The sequence below is a fragment of the Onychomys torridus genome, chromosome 23 (assembly GCF_903995425.1).
Source record: "Onychomys torridus chromosome 23, mOncTor1.1, whole genome shotgun sequence".
Classification (NCBI taxonomy): Eukaryota; Metazoa; Chordata; class Mammalia; order Rodentia; family Cricetidae; genus Onychomys; species Onychomys torridus.
In genome coordinates, this window is record NC_050465.1 from 63,437,766 (window position 1) to 63,459,285 (window position 21,520).

Below are 21,520 nucleotides of genomic sequence, written 5' to 3' on the forward strand. Positions count from 1 at the left end.
AGACCATAGAAAGTCTCTTGACCAAAAGTAAACAATTCTGATAATATGTTGTGAGAATAAAGACACTGCTTTGATATTTTCATGAACCTGTCGTGTGTCTTTAAAGATATTCAAGCTGATGAGTGATAAGAAGAACTTACTTGACACTCATATACCATTTGTCAGAAATACCTGTCTCTCCATTTCTCATCCCCTCTCTGTTACACACACACACACACACACACACACACACACACACACACACACACAGCCATCTTGATGACTGTGAATGCTTCACTTTTTGATGTCATTAATATATGAGATATATATTTAAGTATCTGCCAAACAGCACTGATGGAGACATAGTCGAAAGGACTTTTAGAGGAGGCAGGAAGAACGGCTCAAGGACATCCATGACAACGTAAGTGGTGTATTTAAGAATCTGGATATAATAAGAAGCTCAGTGGAGAAGGGCGCTTCCTGCTAAACACCATGACCTAAACTTGATCCCTGGAATGCAAATGGGAGGAGAGAAACAGCTCCCACAAGTTGTCCTCTGATCTCCACACGTGTGCTGTGGCATACATAAGATGACACACACAAGTGAATAAATAAAAAAACATTTTTCTTAAAAAATCTAGGGTTAGAAGATGGACCAAAATCAACAAGCAAAAGCCAAGAAAGATGTGATATACCCACCCAGACAGAAGAGGGAAGGATGTCTAACTTGTCATATTAGAAGGAGTCAGAACAAGAAGGCTCTCAGAAGGCATAGGAAGAGACTTCACCAGCAATCTCTGAAGAAGGATCAAGCAAGAAGTGTCCAGGCTAGGCCAGCATGTAAACTGAAGAAGGCAGGTAGAGCACTGATAATGCAGAAACAGCAATGTTGGTCCCTTGACTCCACATTCTGGAAATCCTGATATCACCAGTCCTTGCAATTTTCTAAACATTATAAAATTATATCTAATCATATCAAGTTTTTATGTGAAACACACAGTCTTTACATAATGAGGAACAAAATTATATGCAGGCTCAGAGTGTCCCTGGGACTCAAATTTTTATCTCAATAAAACGTCTGCAGTATGCAAATGACATCATCATCCTGGTTCTTGCTGATAGAGCTGATGTCTCTATCTTAGGAGCTTGTCTTGGCTTCTTCTGCATTGCTGCTGCTAAAATCCCTGACAGGAACAGCTAGACACAAGAAAGAACTGGACTCCTGGTTGTTTGGGGGGAGCTGCACCTCAACCCCTGGCACTCTGGCATCTTTATACCCAAAGAGTCTGGAATGCTCTGGTGGAAGAGCCACCTCAACTCCCCTCCCTCATCTCTTTCTCCAAACCCACCCCTTCAAAGCCTGCCAAACACAGCTCCTCCTCCAGAGAGGCTCAAGACCACTCAAATAAGATATATAAGCTGCATCCCTGAAAACAGACACGTGGTTTTCCAGTATCTCATCTTTGTCTCCTCTCTAAGGCGAGGAGGGGCGGAGAATCGCCCAGGAATGCTTTACCCATTAAAGTGGGGCTTTTCTAATTCAGTCTGATTTGGTTTGATTTGGATTGCCACGTTGGCAGAGAGGCTTATGGGGGGAAAAAAATCACTGGTTTCTGTCCATCATGGCAGGAAAAGATTGGGAGAACTTATAAGGGACCCTGTAGTTGGGCATGTTGTAAAGGGTCCTCAGAAGCATGATCTGCCAAGCCAAGAGAACAGGACTGGAACTTAAAACCAGGCGATAAGCTTCAAAGGCCAATCTGTAGGATCCTCCAGCTTGGCCCCATCTCCTCAAGAATCCACAGTATCTGAAACAGTGTCACCAGTTGAGGAATGGGTGTTGAAAACCTATGGCTGTGAGGGACATTTTATATTCCAACCATAACCGTAGCTTGTTTCTGCAATCATGAGGTAAGTAGTTGTGTGGGTTCACTGTAAAGGGTCTTACAGTTGTCTGTGTCCTAAGAATACACTACATCCTAGTCTTGATGATTCTGCTGGTCATGAATTGCTAAGGGTAGACTCAGTGTGATAACAAACAGCTGGTGTTCAGTGGTTTCAGACAGTAGAAGTCCCCTTCTATCACTTGAGATAGGTTAATTGGTTGGCTTTTCTGACAACATAGTTTTAAACTCTTGACAAGGCTCTGCTTTCTCTGAATCATGGATTCTTTTCCTTCAAATGTAACAGGGAAAATGGAGAATGAAGGACCACATAGCAATTATATGACTCAGATCTACAATGAGTACATTACTTGGACCCACAGTCCATTGATCATGATCATGCCATGAATAACCTGACCTGCAAAAGAGGTTGGGAAATGAATTCTCACCGCACACCCAAGAGCACCAGGAAGTGATCTCATAAAGGAATATTCATTTCTGCTTCATTTTTCAAGCAGCACTGTTTGCATCCTACCCCGGCTCCTCAGCTCAGAACCAACTGTGACGTTTTCATTCATAGCTAGCTATGAAAAAGGTTAAATGGATGCTGTCGCTAAGTGTCCAAAGTAGCCACTGGGCTCTACCTTTTCAGACTGTTACCCAATGCCAGGAAAAACATGTTTCTTTCTCAAAACGGTGAGAAGTTCCACCCGCAAAACTCACAAACACAAACTCGGCAGTTCACTTCTTGTCCATATTCCAGGAGCAGCCTTTTCTCCACTCCCATAATGGTGTCAGTCATTTAGAGTGCACTCAATGTACTTGACTCGCATCAGTTAAAAGAATGGAAATCCCGCCCTGAAAGCCATTAGCTTGTATTGCACACTGAGAAAAGAGGCTCATCAAATACCTTCTTATGGTAATGCCTTTGATCTAAAGGAGGGCTCATTAAACAAATGATTAGCACCGTGACCCCATCAAAGCCTGAGCACAAGTGTTCTCATTTTCTTTCCCCTGGTGTATAGTGAGTCTGGCTCACCTCAGTCATACCATCATCCTCCCATAATCCACCTCTCCAACAAGCAAGTACATGAATCCTGTCAGTGACACTCAGGACTAACATCAAGGTCCCCAAGCTCTATTGTAAAGCTCTAGCTAAACACAGACAGGTTTCAGTCTCACTGATCATACATCCCAGCTTCTGTGCTATGACTTACTACTTCCCTTTCAGAGACCGCTTTCTGAGAACCTTGTGTACACGCAGAGATAAAAAGTCATGCCTTCTTTCCTGTTGTTTGACAGTTCATAAAAATTGAAATTATACTTAGTGGTATTTGGATGGTGTCCTCAGAAAAATTCTTAACTTCAGTACTTACATATTCTTGCTTACTGAATACCCCCCCCCAATTACCTGCTTTGAGGAGATTTCTACCAGGGTCCAGAACAGATGCTACAAGTGGCTAAGGATACTAATCTGAGGGCTATCAAATGAATCTAAGCACTCTGAGTTTTTTAGTCCATTCACTGTACTCTTCTAAGTCAATTCTATCCACACAGCTTCTTTTCTGTTCTCATTCTTAGCTCCTCTCGCTCCCTCCAGCTCTTCTCTCATGTCTATCTAGTTCTTTCTCCATCCTCATCTTTGTTCTTTCAAATCCATCCTCCCCATGCAGTGAAGTTTTCAGGGGCACAGAGAGAGGTGATAAAGCAATAATTATCAGCTTCCAATTACAACCCCAAAGGGGAGTGACTAAAGGGGAGTTCTCTGGTAGGGTCAACTAAAGGCTAAGCTCAATTAGGGAATCTAGGGATAGCACCTGGCTGAGGAGGAATTAAAACTTAATTTGCACAAGAAAGAAGCCTGGCGCCTATCACCTGCCTGGCCTTATAGGCAATCTCCTTGGGTCAGTGGGAAGTAACTGCCTTAACTCAGTAACTAGCAAATGGCTAAAACATCACCCCAGGAATGTGAACAGTAATTAGAGTCTTGTGTAAATAACCCGGGGTGAAGGTAAGGAGTTGAGAATTTAATTGTTAGTGGTTCTTTTCTCTATCTGTGGGTGAGATGAGCTGATGTTTATCTATGTTCAGTTTTGTCCTTGGAAAAAAGGTATCTTTGCTGAAATACTTTTGTCTGGAGAATGGCCCTGGCCAGATATATGTTAATGAAAAAAATAAACGCAGCTGGGGAGAGTTATCCAATTACCCCAAATGTATAGGGAAAGTTGCGCCCAAGATTGAGATGCAATCGTGAGATTACATGTACACTAACATGGAGATGCAAGGTAAACGGGGAGAATCATAGCTGTTATTGCACAAGAAGTTTACAACAAGAGACAGCCAGTTCATTCAAAAGGCAGTAAGTGCATGATACCTTGCATGATGGTTTCCTCTAACAGAACCCTTAGTACTGATAGGTTGACCTTCTGAACTCTAGTTGTCACTGCTGTATACTCCCGTGGTCTTTTGCTACTAGTGGCTCTCAATACTTGCTCATAATATTTTAAGTACAGACTGCAGAAATAGTGTGTCTTTTACCAGTTTCTATCGCTCTAATAAAATAAAACATGGTGACCAAAACCCACTTAGGGAGAAGCAGCATAACAGCATCAGTGCAGAAGTTCAAGGAAGGAACTTCGAAGCAAGAACTGAAGAGAGGGCTGCTCACTGACTTACTCTTCATGGCTTGCTCAGCCCATGTTCTCATAGCACCAAAGAACACCTGCCCAGAAGTGGCCCTGCCCCCAGAGGGCTTGGCCTCAATTAGCAATCAAGAAAGTGCTCTCATAGGTTAAGAACACTAGTTGCTCTTCCAGAGGTCCTGAGCTCAATTCCCAGCAAACACGTGGTGGCTCACAACTATCTATAACAAGATCCAGTGCCCTCTTCTGATATGTAGGCATGCATGCTGGCAGAACCCTGTGTACATAATAATTAAATAAATCTTTTTTTTTAAAAAAAAAAAGAAAGAAAGAAAGAAAGAACAAAAAAGAAAGAAAGAAAGAAAGAAAGAAAGAAAGAAAGAAAGAAAGAAAGAAAGAAAGAAAGAAAGAAAGAGAAAATGTTCTTATAGACTTTACCTACAGGTAATATGATGGAGGTATTTTCTCAATTGAGGTTCCTCTTCCCAGATAATTCCAGTTTGTGTTAAATTGACAAAAAGCTAACCAGGACACAGAGTGAGAAGGCTAGAATAAAAGTGTCTTGGGGCTGGAGAGATGGCTCAGTGGTTAAGAGCACTGATTGCTCTTCCAGAGGTCCTGAGTTCAATTCCAGCAACTACATGGTGGCTCACAACCATCTGTAATGAGATTTGGTGCCCTCTTCTGGCCTGCAGGGACACATGCAGGCAGAACACTGTATATATAATAAATAAATAAATCTTTAAAAAAAGAAGTATCTCACATGAAGCATCTCCTGAAATCATAAACTCACCTGATTTTTACTTCATTATTTATTATTATGTTTAGGTCCATTGTAAGATTACATTCTTCAAACTATGCTTCTGTAATTTTAGTAAATTTTCAATTAATAATCTCAAATTGCTTTCCTTGTTGATATTATTACGTGTGATTACTGCTCCAAATAGAACATGTAGCCAATTTTAGCCATTTTTCTCATTAAGTTACTTTGGCTTATTCATTTCTCCATCATTTTAGCTTTAGCCTTTAATCTTGCAATTACTCAAAAATTGACTAGACAAATGCCATTGAACATTTTTTCCTCAAAATACTCATTTCTAATAATGGGAAAATGTAGTTTCATTAAGTCAATTCATTATAGAAGATAAATTCTCCCCAAATGTATTTAATCCTGTATAATTAAAACTAATATTTATAGTTTAAGACCTTTATGGGAAGTTCATTTTATTCAACCAAAATTAATATTTTAAGCATTCAAATTGAAACTGCACTAATTGAAAACTTGTCACACTTTCACTTCTCAGTTTATTTGATTCCGTCTTAATGAATGCAAATGATCTAACTTTTGCTTTACTTTTTCTTTTTAAATAATTTCTTATTTGAGGATTTCATATATTCATATTTATCATATTCTTCTCCATGTCCCAACACCTCTCAGATCTTTGTCCCTTCCCTACCCACCCAACTTCATGTTCTTTCTGTCAAACAGAGAGAGAGACTCCACTAAAAACCATGGAATTTGATTTGTGTTGACCAAAGCATGAGGCCTGTCCTGGCCTGTGTTGATATACCCAGTGTTACTCCATTGAAGTACATGATAGAGTCATAAATATATCTCAAATTAATTGATTTTTTTAAGTCAAGAGAGATGCTCTCAAAAGAAACATTTAAATATTATCTGTTCAAAACACTAAAAAGCAAAACAGTAAATAAGCACTTAGAACTGAAATCATGATGGGAAGTGCACATGCCATGGACTGATGACCCAGATCCAAGAGGACCCTAAGATTCAGTAAGTTTGCAAATTCATTCAAAAAGAACTTATCCAAAGTCTATCTAGAGGCTTGAATTCATACCAAGTAGTACATCAAAATATGAATCTAAGGGAGGTGTGGTGTCATATGCCTCTAACCTCAGCAGTTGGGTGGCAGGGGGAGGAGGATGACAAGCTAGAGGCCAGCTTGGGCAACACAATGTCCTATGTTAGAAAAAAAAAAATGACAGTAAGTGTGCTGGTTGTTTTTTGTCAACTTGACACAAACTTAAGTCACCTATATTGAAGAGAACATCAGTTGAGAAATTGCCACCATCAGATTGGCCTGTGTATACATCTGTGTGGCGTTTTCTTGATTAATGATTCATGTGGGAGGGCCCAGCCCACCGAGGCGGGTACCACCCTGGGCAGGTGGTTCTGGGTGGTATAAGCAAGCAAGATGAGGAAGTACTGGGGAGCAAGGCAGTAAGTAAGCAGCATTCCTGTGTGGTCTCTGCTTCAGTTCCTGCCTCCAGTTCCCTGCCCTGACTTCCCTTCACAGTGGGCTATAAATCATAAGCTGAAATAAACCCTGTCTTCCTGAAGGTGCTTTTGGTCCTCATGTTTTACCACAGCAACAGAAAGCTAACTAAGATGGGGAGGGAGGAAGAAAAAAGAGAGGAAAAGGAGGAGGAAGGAGAGGGAAGACGGCATTAAGTGGAGGAAAGGAAGACATCGAGAGGAAGGAGGGGAAAAGGTATGAGGAGGGAGAAAAGAAGAGTGGGGAGAGAGGAGAAGGGATGGGGAAGGGGAGAAAGAAGAGACTTTAATAAAGCCCTACACCTTGTTAGGTGTTTCTGGTTTTACCAGTGACAAAAGATTACTGCTGTTCAATATCAGGGCACATTGTCTATGGGCAGTCTTATCAGGTTATTTTCTAACAAGTCCAAAAGAAGGGTTGAAACAAAGTCATGGCCTTCCATTAACCGTTGCTGGAAACCATTCATTGGCTGGCTTCCCGTGTCCCCAGACATCTGAATGTATTGTATCAAAAAAGGCGGGGACCATATTAAAAAATACATTAGCACTTATCAATGTGTTGAAACCTCCGAGAAGTGAATTCAATGCAGGCCATCAAGTGATACTTTATAGGTTTGATAATACACACATTGGAAGAATTATCAATTTTCGAAGCAAAACGCATTTGCTGAAAGCCATCCTATTATCTTAAGAGATTCAGATGAGAAAATTCGCTGACTTCACCACAAAAAAGTCTTTACATTTGTTAATGGGAGAAGTGAAGACTGATTGCTTCCTTAGCTGGCAGTAAAGAAAGCCTGTCATCACACTGTGAGGGAATACTGCGACTACAGGACGGGAAAAGAAAGAGACTCTTCTCCAGGAGCCTGTGCCTTTTTTGTTTGTTTGTTTGTTTGTTTTTTCAGACAGGATTTCTCTGTGTAGGCCTGCCATTCTGGAACTCACTATGTAGACCAGGCTGGCCTTGAATTCTGAGCTACATGCCTCTCCCTCCCGAATGCTGGGATTAAAGGCATATGCTACCATCACCAGGTGTAGCAAGAAATTCTAAAGGGATATATATATATATATATATATATATATATATATATATATATATATATACACACACACATATATATATACATATACATATATATATATATTAATCAGAAACTAAAGTTAGAATTGCAAGAATTAAAAGGTTATTTAAAATACATATATTTTATATATATAGTCAGAAAAGCACACTCAAGTTCATCATTAACTTTTTTAAACATTTTATTTGGAAGTTTTATACAAATTCAGTATTATTTTTCCTTTTACTTGACACTTTTCTTAGAATTTTATAGTAATAAAGAAAATATCTGTAGTGATTTTTCACTAAAGCTCATGTAAGCTGTTCCTCAAATCCTCTGAATTTACCCCGGTATGTCAGACAAATAGGATCACTTTCAATGTGTACATTGATAGGAAGAATCCTTGTACAAGCTGGACAGTGTCAAATATGTTATTATCCAGAATATAAACAGTACATTTAGTGAGGCTCAAAAGATACCTTCATCCAAAAACAATAAGAAGGAACCAGAAAACCTCTGAAATTACAGAAAGTTCAGTTTTACAAAATGTTTGAAAAACAAAGATTCCTATCCTTATTTTTTTAAGTTAGTGCACAAAACTGAAGGTTGCCTAAACAAAGTTGTTCAACAACAAAAACACAAACATCAACCATCCACCATAATCATATTATTAATTTGAAGATACATCAGCTATTAAAACGCAGTTATTACTCATCTGCAAACTGAATTATTGCCTTTAGATAAATGGTTATATTGAGGAATGGGTTCATTTGTCTGACTTTCTTCTGCTCTGGTCTTGCCCTCATTCCTTAACTATACCCGATGAGAGGAACCAAAGAGAGATGATCACATTCTTGAAGGGTCCTCCTTTGGAGATCTCCCACAGCACAGAGTATCAAGTGCACGACTGTCTCAGGAAGAACCTGAGTCCTAAGCAATCTGATAGGAGTGGCATCAGACCTTGACACTAACACTGAAAATGCACACACGGAACTCCAGACACAGGCGCCAAGAACAAATGCTACAAGCGACTTCCTACTTCATGTCTGAGTGTGCTCAGGACCTGACTACGCAGACCTGCTGCCTCTGGAAGCAGGAAGGTGACATGGTCACAAGAATCATGGTCAGCAGAAAAGATTTTCCTGGGGAGTGGGGAGGAAAAAGGATAGACTCACCTCCTGTAAAGTGAAAATGAATGCCCTAAGGAAACCTAACACATTCAGTTTACATTAAAAATATCTGAAGAAGTCTCTCAATCACAAGGATTAATTAAAACATGAGATGTAAAATAGTAGTAGAGATGGCAATTATTGCTCTAACTATTCCTTTCCTAGTACTTTGGTAATAATAGGAGATGCTGTGACATTTTATCTCCAGATCTTCTGACACTTTAATAAATATAGTTTATAGAAAATATAACCTTATTGAAATGTCCCTTATATTCAATTGAAAGTAAAGTTAAAAACCTCCATCTAGCACCTTCTAAGACATCAAAATCACTTATGAAGTTCTATCCCAATTCTGAAGAGAATAACTTGAATTCAAAACATTAAAATCAGATACAAGCCGGGCGGTGGTGGCACACACCTGTAATCCCAGCACTTGGGAGGCAGAGGCAGGTGGATCTCTGTGAGTTCAAGGCCAGCCTGGTCTACAGAGCTAGTCCAGGACAGGCTCCAAAGCTACAGAGAAACCCTGTCTCAAAAAACAAAACAAACAAACAAACAAACAACAACAACAAAACAGATACATTGTACCTGACCTGAAACTACAGTAGTATTGAACATATTTTTAAAATGTCTGCATCATGTATGAAATCTGAACTATTAACATAAATTTGAATTCATGTACCTTTTAAAAACATTTAGGAAAGGCATGTTATATAAAATATACTTTAAATTCAAAATTGTGTGTTATCACAAAGCAGTTTTCAGTCTACAAGGAGATCAAATGGCAAGAAAAATTATTATATTGCAACTAATTATTTGAAACTGCCTAAAAATACTACAAGGATTTACACCACTGCAAGCCAACTATTCAATCTGCAGCAATTATTTGAAACGAGAGCCACAATGAGTACTCACAGACAGTATAATACAGACATGCAGCAACCATAAATACGTTACGCTAACAACTTTTAAGTTTGGCTAGCTAACACAGAATCCCTTTAAAGTTATTTTTGGCATGGTGCCAGAGCTGTGTGGAGACTGGATGCAAAGAGTTGCTTATTTGTAGATGCGCAACATGAAGCACTCAGAATCTTCAAGTAGACTGTCCACTTAAAATGTGGGCTTGTTCATGTATTCTTCCATTGTCTGAAAGAGAACAATGACTTAGAGTAATCTTCCCTTTAAACCGTATGCATTAACAGACTGTGATTTGTTCTTGTTCTGTTGGGGTTTTTTTTCTTTGTAATATTGAAAAAAATTCAAAAGCATGTACAGACATAAGTCTTTGCATTCTACTGAAGGTGACTATAAGTTTGAATATCATTTGTCCACATGCCCACATGGCTGTAAATACATCACTTTCAACTGAGAAAAGGCTAAGCTTGACCAGGAAGTAGATGTTTGAGAAGGGAGATGTTAAATCAACAATGTGGAGACGCCACTGTTGATTTAAAGCTCATGTGTCAGAAATGGCTGTGAGGACCAAACGTAGGCACATGTGCTAGAGAAGTCAAGTATATATATATATACATATACACATATACACACTGTTTTCTATACTGTGCAGGATCTCTTCATTAAACCTACAGCCCAGTCAGAAGGGATTTCTGAAAGATTTCTGCCATGCCTTTTGAAAGAGCGTTTCTCCATAGCCTCCAGACCATCTTTCAGTTACCAAGTTTGCTACTAAACCCCAGAGTTTTAGTTTCCTGTCTTCATCTTTTCTTTTAAGTGTTGGGTAAGACAGGTAGAGTTCCATGGTGGCATGGTGGTATTGCAAATTCCCTCCTACTGAACAGATACACATTTGTGTAAAACAATGACCCAGGTTACATCAATAAGAGAGCTCATGGGGATGTGGGGAGGGGGAGGCGGGCAGCAAGTCATCCTTAGGCAATACTTTAAGCCACTGTGAGTCACTACCAACTTGCTTAGCAAGTGATGTTTAATTATGCACCACAACTCAAGTGCCACCATTCAACATCCCGGAAAGACTGGAAGTATGGGCCAAAGAGATCAAGTCTAGTGGCCAACAAGACTGTCCAGAGCAGCTCAATCTGGGGGTTGCATATCAGATATCCTGCATATCAGACATTTATACTACAATTCATAATAATAGCAAAATTAAAGTTATGAAGTAGCAATGGAATAATTTTATGTTTTGGGGGTCACCACAACATGAGGAACTGTATTAAAGAGTCACAGCATTAGGAAGGTTGAGAAGCAGCGGTCTAGAGGGTACCCACATCAGAAATCAGGGTTTCTAACTGCTTGACCTGTCTCTTTAGAATTGCAGCGTGCCACTGCTGAAATGATTTGTGCTTAGTCATCCATACTTACTCTAAAGCTTGTCAGCCTCCTAACTGAGCACTGGCCCAAAGAAACTAACACCCCAAGACATCTGCCCTGAATCTCCTCTTGACTATTCCATCTTTTAACTTCACTGGGGTATCAACACTGGCTCACAGCCTATGTGAGTTTTGTAAAGGTTATCCCCGTTTAAGAAGATCCAAAACAAAGCATGTCTAAAATTTATTTAGAGTAAGAGATGATGACAGCACATTATCAATATTAAAAAGATGACAAAATAACATCTAGAATAGCATATTCTATTTGTTTGATACCCTTATGTATACAGCTATGGCTATACAGTCTTTGCAGTTAAAATGCCCTATACTTTTGCAAATTTGACTAAAATGAATTGACTATATAGACACATTGTCCAACCCTTTCTGCAGCCTTGAAGAAGCATGAGATTGTCAAGGGCATGAAGTGGATGCCTCACAGCCTCAAAGGTCCACTGGGCTCTGGTTATCTGCCCAATATTCGCCTGAGGAGACTCAGAGGCTGAACTCTGCCCTACCTGCCCTATCTAAGTCCTGCTGTCACTCCAGGGGCGTAAAGTGATATAAGAATTTGTTGTTTTCATGCACTTGCCACCAAAAAGGCTTGGAACTGACTTAAATAGGTCACAGCCTCAAATCCTTGTCTTTCCTTGCCTTCACAAGAGTCGAGCTAGAGTGGTATCCTGGGACTCATCTTGAGATTCTCACACCATGGTAGTATGCATCCTGTACCTAATACACAGCCCCTTTCTACTGCGTTGTGGTTTTGGCTTACGCTCTGGAGGGTGAAAGGGGTGGGGTGCACCAAGAAGTTGCTCAGGCATCCTCATGTATGTGTGACATGGCCTATGGTTTGACTCCACTTGACCTTCCCGTTCTGACAGGCTATTGTCCGTGAGGATCATTCACTAATGGCCGCCCCCATCTGGTAACCTTGAGAATTACAACCTCTACTCTTCAGTAGCCATGCTTTTAACAATGACATCACTCACATTGCTGTTACTCCCTTCCATAGAAGTCATCTCCAGCCAATTAGACTTTCTGAGTTATCAACATCTGATCTGGATACTCTCAGATTAAGATCTGAGCACCTGGAGCTTTGAGACTATGGGTTTTTTTATTAAATATGTGAAAATAACTTTCGTTTCTCTCCCCTGTCCCAAGAAACTATTATTATGTGCCATTGAGGAGAAAGTCATAATAGCTATTTCATTATTTTTAGTTGTTCTGAAAGAAGTCAATGTCAAAAAGGCCTTCCTCAGCCTCTAGTAGCTACAACTATGTATTAGAGCTGAAGATCAAGAAATAAAGGGGCAACCCTTCTCTTTCATACAATTTGAACATTTTTTCCCCTACACATTCTGTACTTTCTGAAGCACACCAGACATGCCAAGTCGGCTTCTCAACAAGCTCTCCCAATGTTCACTGACATCACTGGAAGGGGTACCAGAGCCCACGAGGGCACTAGCAACAGACTCTCATTTGACAGGCTCTGTTCATTCAACAGGTGCCAGTGAAGGACAGCTGCATCTTTGCCTGCTCATTAGGGCACAGGATTGAACACAGGGCACCTAATGATACCAACTGACACTGTCTACTCAGTCACCAGGGACATGAACCAACCAATCAGTGCTTTACTGTGAAAGGACTCACTTCCTGAAATGCCTGCTTCCAAGATTTAAATGGAACTAGGAACACAAATTCCCTGAAAGCGCTTAAAAGCCTGTTTCCTGCAGCTGGAGGGACTTTGAAATCATGCAGGTGTGTCTTGGCCTCAATTCAGGAAGCTTTAGTTACTGAAGTGCCAAAGACCCTGAGAAAAGTTTGCCTCTCCTTCCAGAAGCTTCCATCTTAAAGACCACGAGCAGAGTCTTAGGAATAACCCCCACCTTCTACTCCCTGCTTCTCCACCCCAGCATATTTTAATAAATGCTCTTTTATGGAATTTCCAAGCACTGATTTCTTCAGTACCTCGTAAGATCCCTTTCTGTGACATTTGGAAAGAGTCAAGTAAGACTCAAAGAAGTTTAATGCATCTCTTTGAGGGGATAACACCTCCAGCAATGAATGTGTTGGCTTAATCGGCACACAGAGCTGCTTATGGGAACCCACCCTTGTCTTTCTTCATGTCCACTCACCTGAGGATGGAGTCCCTCCATGGGCAGGAGTAAGTAATCAGCTCAAAGTACTGCCAAGACAGTTGCTGGGAAATCATGCCTAATGTCTTATTAACTTAATCAGTCTCTTATTTCCAAATAGCAGGAAGAATGGCTTTAGTACCAATTTTAAAAAGGTACTTTATAATTCTTGAAATCCTCTTGACTCTTGACCTGCTGTTATGAAAACAGGAAGATGGAAAGACCCACTGAGGCCAGGTGTGGTATACGCCTGTCATCCCAGCACTTGGGAGATAGAGACAGGAGAATCATGCGTTTAAAGCCAGCCTGGGTTACATATAGTAAGACAGTCTAAAAAAACAAATAAACACACACACACACACACACACACACACACACACACACACACACACACAGGAGAGTGGGGGAGATAGGGAAAAAAGACAGGGAAGGAAGGAAGGAAGATTCACTGACATTCTGGGAGACCTGGGACCCAATCTAAGCACCCAGAAACATGCTTGGTTTAGGACTGGTCAGAGCTGCCTGATTTTAGAAAGGCAAAGGTTGGTGGAACACCATACTCTTTTTCAGGGTCCTTGAAGGAGCTTGTAGGTTATGTTCCCCTAGTAGGTCTGATTCAAATCTGGGATGCTTCTAAAAAGAAAAGTCCCAGGATATATGAAGCAATCACAGAGTCAGGAGCAGTGCCAAGCATAGGCTTCAGGACCTATTTATACCTCGGCAATCCAGCCACAAGTGCTCTGGTTTATTTATGCAAACAAGAGCACATAGACCTAAGGCCTTCCCAAGAGAGGCAGGGAATTTCAATTAAAATGGCAAATGCCATCTTCAATAACATAGCTCTGATATTCCTAGCAAATGAAATAACTATGCACTGCTGTTCTTTCTTCCCAGGGCAGAGCAGATATTTTAATGAAAGTCTTTTTATACATCTCATAAAATTATGTTTGCAAAGAATAGCACCAAGCTTTGATACCCCTAGGAGGGTTAGGTATTTTCAAACCCTAAAGCTCAGCCACACAGGACAAGCAAAGACTCAGGACCAAACCGCAAGGGTCCAAAGCTCTATTTCATGTTTATTAACTATGAAACTGAGCAGGACATTTCACCTCTTGAGTCTCTGCTCATTCACTATAAAACAGGCTAACACCTAGTTAGAACTGCTGGAAGAATTGAGTAAGCTAATACGTGTAAATTGCTAAAAGTAGAAGCTATGACCAGAACAATATGTGGGTGCAGTACTCAGAGTGGTGGCTCTATTATAATTAGTGCTGGAGTCACCACCATCTTCCCCAGACACAGAAAACCATACTGACCTCCTGCAACATATCAGAGTCTTCAATGGCCTTGACTGCTGTTTTCTTGGATGTTTCCTGAATTTCTCCACCTATTATAAATTCATCAAGGATAAAATACGCCTTTTCAAAATTAAAGATAATATCCAGCTCACAGACCTGGTAAGGAAAAAAAAATAATAAATGTCTTGATAAATTTGGAGTAGAATCAGGAAAGCATCTGCCACCGTCTCCAGCTTTCCTAACATTGCCATTCAAGTGGCAGCCAAACATAAAACACCACATGGCATTTTAAGGACAGAAAGTTGGGAGTAGAGAATCCTAGACCTTTAGTAAAGGTAAAACCAAATCCTATTAAAGCAGAGCATGCCTTTAGATAATAGGGTTTGTGGTGGTGTGAAAGAGAAATGTCCCTCAAGTATTTGAACACTTGGTCACCAGCCCGTGGTAACTGGGGAGGTAAGGATCCTTTAAGGGGCCCAACCTTGGTAAAGGAAGCAGGTCAGTGAGAACAGGCTTTGAGAGTTTGTAGCCTCTTCCAGTTCATACACTGTGTGTGGTTGAGATGTGACCTCTCAGTTTCTTGGTCCCATGCCCCACCACCACCACCACCTGCTAGCACATCTTCCCTACCATTATGGACCCCTCATCTGGAATTGTAAGCCAAATAAACTCTCCTCAATAAGTTGTTTTTGGTCATCATATTTCATCACAGCCATTGGAACGTAACTAATATAAACAGAAAATATGAGACTCGGTGGGGCCGTGACGCTTCTGGGCTCCTGTGTTCACATGCACAAGTGGAAGCTGGGTCCCTGCTGCTTTTTAAGTAGAAGGACAGCCCCTCAATTCTCCTGCACTCAGGTTTAAAGATCTTGGCTGTTTGGCCAGTGAGTTGCAAATTTTTGAGTATATCAAACTCCCCTGTTAAATCTTCTGACAACTCTTCCTGCAGACTGGGTCCCTGGATTTTCTGAGTCGGTAGATCTGGATCAGATCCAAACCTGTCCTGCTAAGCAGATTCCCACATGACGCTGATGAGGTCTCTAGTTAATGGAAAAGCACATTAACCAGGGTTAAAGGTCAACAGAGAGATGGACAGGTCTTAGCATAGAAGTGAGACAAGTAGCAAAGCCGAGTCTAGATGACTCGACCAGAGAGTGCTGTTTCTGCTGACTTCCTCATGGCTTACTCCGTGGCTCACGTTTGCATCCAGACCTGACCTGCTCAAACGAAGTTGCTCTCTTTAAGCCACTAGCTGAAAGTTCCTCATCCTCTCTCAAGCTCACCTAAGTAGCCACTGATACCCTTGTCAATCTGTTTCTTGGAAATTTCTCCTCTCTTGACCTTGCCGATACCACTGAATGCCTGTTGGCCTCCTCTGACTCCAACGATTCCTTCTCAGACCTTCTAGATGACTTTGTTTTATTCCTGCCCACTAACTTGTATTTGGTGGGCAAGTACTGATAGATCTGGCAAGAAAGCTCAAGGGATAAAAAGTGCTTGCCACCAACCCCTGGAACTCAAGTTCAATCACGAAGAGCCACACGGTGGAAGGAGAGAACCTATTTCCACAAGCTGTCCTCCAACCTCTACACACATGCCCCAGCAAACATGCAGTCCTCCATCAAAATAAATGAATACATACGATTTCAAGAAGTATTTATGAAGGGCTTGGGGCATATCAATTTGCAGAACAATTCATGTGTCCACCACATGTGGCTTTTATGCTGGCAATCTATCTTCTTAAATAATAACATTCTTCAGCACAGCTCCTTCCCTTTGTAATACACACTGTCTTCCAGACAATCTCCCAGCCCTCACAGTGAGAGTTCCTTACTCCTCCATCCCTCTTGATGTGGCCACCAATCCCTACTGATTCTGACATCTAAATATAACACTTCTCATCCTCCACTTCATAGCTGCTCTAGCCTGCAAATGGTGGAGCAAAAAGCCCAATCCCCATCCGTCCATCTATACATGTCTGCTGACTATACATGTCTGTCTATCAGGCATTCTTAGTTCTACATCACCATGTCCCAAGTTGGTCTCAAACATATTCTTTTTGTTAATTATTTATTTATTTTTATTATATGTGCATTGGTGTTCTGCCTGCATGGATGTCTGTGTGAAGGTATTAGGCCTTGGAGTTACAGACAGTTGTTAGCTGCCGTGTGGATAATGGGAATTGAACCTGGGTCCTCTGGAAGAGCAGTCAGTGCTCTTAAGCATGATCTCAAACATATTCTTCATTCCTTTAGTCCCTATTTTGCTTAGTCACTTATTATTTTATCTAATTCATGTGAGAGCTCACTTACCACACACACACCCCAACTCATTCTTCTTGTACTGACTAGTTTTATGTTAACTAGACACAGTCATCAGAGAGAAGGGATCCTAAATTAAGAAAATGCCTCCATAAAATTGAGCTATAGGCAAGCCTATAGGGCATTTCCTTAACTAGTGATTGATGGGGAAGAACCCAGCCCATTATGGGTAGTGCCATCCCTGGGCTCCCGTTCCTGGATTCTATAAGAAAGCAGGCTGAGCAAGCCATGAGGAACAAGCCAATAAGCAGCACCCCTCCATCCATGACTTCTGCATCAGCTCCTGCCTCCAGGTCCCTGCCTCTGCTGGAGTTCCTGTCCTGACTTCCTTTAATGATGAACTGTGATGTGGAAGCATAAGCTGAATAAACCCTTTTTCTCACCAAGTTTCTTTGGTCATGGTGTTTCATCACAGTAATAGTAACCCTAATTAAGACACCTCTTTTTCCCTCAGTCTTGATCTGTTGTTGCCTTGGTGACCAGTCCTATTGATTCTACCATCTAAATAGAGCACCAGTCTCCCATCCTTCCACTTCACAGTTGCTCTAGTCTGTAACTCCTCCCATTGGGTTCACAGCAATGGTCTTTTAAGTGATCTCTTTGCCCATTCAAGACCATGGTCAGTCATATATAGATAGGATAGGATAAAAGGGTACATTATTGAAACTACTTTTTTTTTTTTTTTTTTAAGACTCTCTGGAGTTTTATTCAGTGGGTCTCCGTGTCTAGAAGAAGGTGTTAGGCCTCTTGGTGGTGAAGTGAGGCTTGTGCTGGCCCCGCAACACACGATGTGGCAACGGGAACTTGATCTTGGAGTCTTGGAACTGCTTGACAGCCGGCCGGCGGCACTTGCCCGCAGCAATCTCTTCCACCTTCATGATCTGGATGGAGTGCGCGCGGGCACGGTGCCGGGCACCCGTGTCTCGGTAGCACTGGGTGACAGCACCCGCGGTGGTCAGGTCCCGGTACTCTTGGTACATGTTGTGTGTGCCACTGCGGGAGTCATAGCGCAGCCAGATGCCGAAGTTCTTCACCCCCAGCGGCGATTTCTCAAACTCCTGCCCGCAGTACACGATCTCTCCCGACGACTTCTTCATCTTCTTCAGCTGCGACACGAAGTAACAGAAGCGGGACTTGGCCACCATGTGGTTGGGCACGAAGATGCGCATTCGGTACAGCGGTAGCGTGTGGCACTTCAGGGTGGGCAAGCAGCACCCCACCACCTTGTACTCCTGGACCGTGCCCGAGGCCTTCATGGCCGTCTGTCCTCGTTCGCCACCCTCACAAAAGGCTGAAACTACTTCTAAAGAGCAACTTGTTTTAAATTGCTATAGATTTTAGTTTATTGATGCAAATTTAAAGTTAATTTTGTTATACTGTATGGATATTTCTACTCTTGTTTAAAGTATTTTGTGCATTTAAGATTGTAGTGTATAGTTGAGAAATACAGATTAATAATTAGTTATCTATGATAATCAAAATTATAGTCATGATAGTTAAGTTTTATACAGAGATATATTTCAATTAGGTAGATAATCTTCAAACACTTCAAAGACCTATAGAATATGGCATTTAAAATGTTTAAAAAACTTGAACTTTCTGGACAGTGAGACACATCTGCTCCTGGCAGCCCCAATTTACTTCAAAGAGGAAGATGGACATTGAAAACACTCTATATGGAGTTTATCTTCTTCTTGGCAAAAAAAAAAAAAAAAAAAAAAAAAAAGCCATTTGGGTAAGAAACTGCTCTTGCCTGGACTGCTGATAATATGTTATATAAACTGGACATGCAGGACCCATAGGAGTAGTTTTACATGGAAAGATGTGGGAAAATCTCTAACGGGCTTGTAAGGAGAATACTAACGTTACAGAAGAATATGCAGACTGCAATCCATTTGTCTAAAAGACTGTATGTCTAGAAGGGTATGAAAAATGCATTTTTATAATTTTGAACAATAAACAGAAAGAAATTACAGTAAATTCGACATCCACGCACAAGAAAGAAAGGACCAGAAGAATCAGTTACCAGAGGTCAGGAGAGGTAGAAGTCAGGAGTGACAGGCGCAATGGTGGCGGCCGCAGAGACCTCAGCATTCAAGGCTGGTACAGACTAGGAATCCAAGATGCACAGGAGCCTTGTTAGGACAAAGCTTTGACAGAGTCCTGTCCAGTAGACCCGCCAACCATTCCTACAAATTCACTAGGGATGTTCCATGGCCTGCTGTGAGCAGTCACCTATTCCCAGACCTGATTGCTCCTTCAACAGGCTTGAGGCAGTCAATTTACTGCATCTAATTTCAGGGAATAGGGTAAGGAGGTGTACCACGTGGGATACACACAATCATAGAATATATTGAGTAAGCAAGTACTTCATACATGGCAGCTCCAACGTGCTCTTCTACAGCCCACCTCCATCTAAACATAAGATGACAAGCTGCAGGACGGGCAAAGTTCAAGTTCTTTCAGCTATTCCTTAAATACTTACAAATTCCACCTTAAGGTCTGTCTCATTTGACACTCAATAACCATCGAGTTATCTATGTGGCACCTTCCCTCACAGTCCATGCTATTAAACAAGAAACCTTTCTTTGATGCCCCCCCCCCCGCCCCATGTATGTAGATTCTGGCATACAGCTTACAAACGACAGAAAAATGACAATTTCACTTTCTCCTCCACCTCCTAATTTTTTGTGTGCTACTATAGTGTGGCTTAAAGCTCTCCTCTTACAGCTGAGTACATCCTCCTCTGATAATGTTTCTGAGGTTTCATCAGCTAAATCCTTTTGGGTGGAGTCTAGAAGCTTCTGTCCTTGAACTCTGCTTTAAAGTAAATTCAGGAAGTTTCAAGTTACACAACAGAAAAGTTTCAGATAATAAGAACTGCTGTAGGGCAACATGAAAAACAATACATAAGTCACAATCAATAGCTTATATATTTTTGCTACTTATTGTATTTGACCCTCACAGTTGCCCATGAATTTAGCAAAGCAAATATTTTTATCAACCTTTCTAGTGTCATATCCTCATCGATAAAACAGAGAGAGATGGCAGGTCTGAAATCTTGGGTCTGGTTACTATGTGAGAAGACACCAGGATCAAGACACTGAATGCTGCTCCCCTTACAACAGAAAAACTGCCGAGGTTAAAGTCGAAAACCTCCTAGGACAGCAGCATCCACACACACTCAGAATACATTAATCAAAAGGCATGCTGCAATGCAGAGTGAAAACATGGCGGGTGTCTAAATCCCTTGTCTACTGGAAGACCCCAAAGCATTTCTTCTTAGCATCTGTAAATTGGGGTTAATGCTACTTACTGAAGATTGAAAGATTAACTACACAGTCCTTGATAATCTCCTTAGAATTGAAAACTACTACAAGACACATCACTCAAATTAGTAACCAGAGATTCTGATTTTTATCTGTCTTCAAATACAATATTTTCAAGCTATAAGTTTCCCCTTGAATAATCTAAGGACAGAATTCAAAGAAATCTTTGGTATTAGCATGAGAGGAAAACAAATCCAAAGAGAAATATCTTATTGCTGAGATGATGTCAGTGAGGATCAGTCCTAGGAGCCTCTGGTCATCACTGTTAATTAATGAGAACTGAACACCTACAGGGCATGAAGCCCTGAAGTGCTCTTAGTTTAATGAAAGATTCATTGAATGTTTTAGTGAATTAAAATTTTGATTCATGACCAAGATAGAGCTTCTAAAGGGGTACCAGAATTTGATGGAGAACTAATGCCAGAGAGGCAGGGAGTTATTCTGATCCTCTTTCCCTGTACCTAGATCTTGGTGGAGATCATCCAAATTCTCCTCAGAAGTGATGTGTCTGAAATACCTGGTTAAATTTCAGGTAAGCACAGAGAGATCAAAATTCAGCCTCAAATCACATGATTGAAGTTGGTTTAATCCACAGAAACAGAACAGGTCAAACCAGAGTTCAGAAATGAGGAAGAGCAAGCAAGTATTATGAAAGCTAAGACTCCAAGAAACACCTCTGGACCCTCGCAAAAGGCCACATGTGCAATTCATTTCAAAGGAAGGCACCAAAAATGTCAGAATTCATTTAGAATTTAAAAAGCATGAAGTTAAATATTCCTGTGTTGTAAAACATGCTACTTTATATGTACTACTTAGAAAAAAATAAAAATAAACTTGATAAGGCAGGAGGAGAAACAGAACATGGTGTCACTTTCTTATTATTCTTAAATATTGGCAATAACTGAAATCTCCCAAGCAACATGTTAGTTCTCATAAAAATCATTTACAAGGGAAAGAAGAGAGAAAAAAGGGGAGAAAACTTATTTAGAAACCTATCAAATGCTTGTCATTATGAAGCCTGTTGAAGAGAAGGAAAGAAGGAAGGAAGGAAGGAAGGAAGGA

General features: G+C 40.9%; 2 protein-coding genes across 2 annotated transcripts in view; both read right to left on the reverse strand.

The window, feature by feature from the left end:
- Positions 1-9,571: 9,571 nt before the first annotated feature.
- Ap1s3 (adaptor related protein complex 1 subunit sigma 3) overlaps positions 9,572-21,520 on the reverse strand; it is a 59,330-nt gene continuing 47,381 nt past the window's right edge. The window contains exons 4-5 of the mRNA XM_036173304.1: positions 14,824-14,961; positions 9,572-10,170 (exon numbers count right to left, since the gene is read on the reverse strand). Of these exons, the coding sequence (XP_036029197.1) occupies positions 10,135-10,170; positions 14,824-14,961 (174 nt within the window). The 3' untranslated portion in view covers positions 9,572-10,134. The remainder of the gene's footprint in view (positions 10,171-14,823; positions 14,962-21,520) is intronic.
- Positions 17,855-18,385, reverse strand: LOC118573154 (60S ribosomal protein L18a-like). The gene has a single exon (XM_036173303.1). It carries the CDS (start codon positions 18,383-18,385, stop codon positions 17,855-17,857), a length of 531 nt encoding a protein of 176 aa, XP_036029196.1.

Excerpts from the sequence above, each read along its gene's own strand:
- LOC118573154 (XM_036173303.1), bottom strand. The coding sequence starts at position 18,385 with ATGAAGGCCTCGGGCACGGTCCAGGAGTACAAGGTGGTGGGGTGCTGC.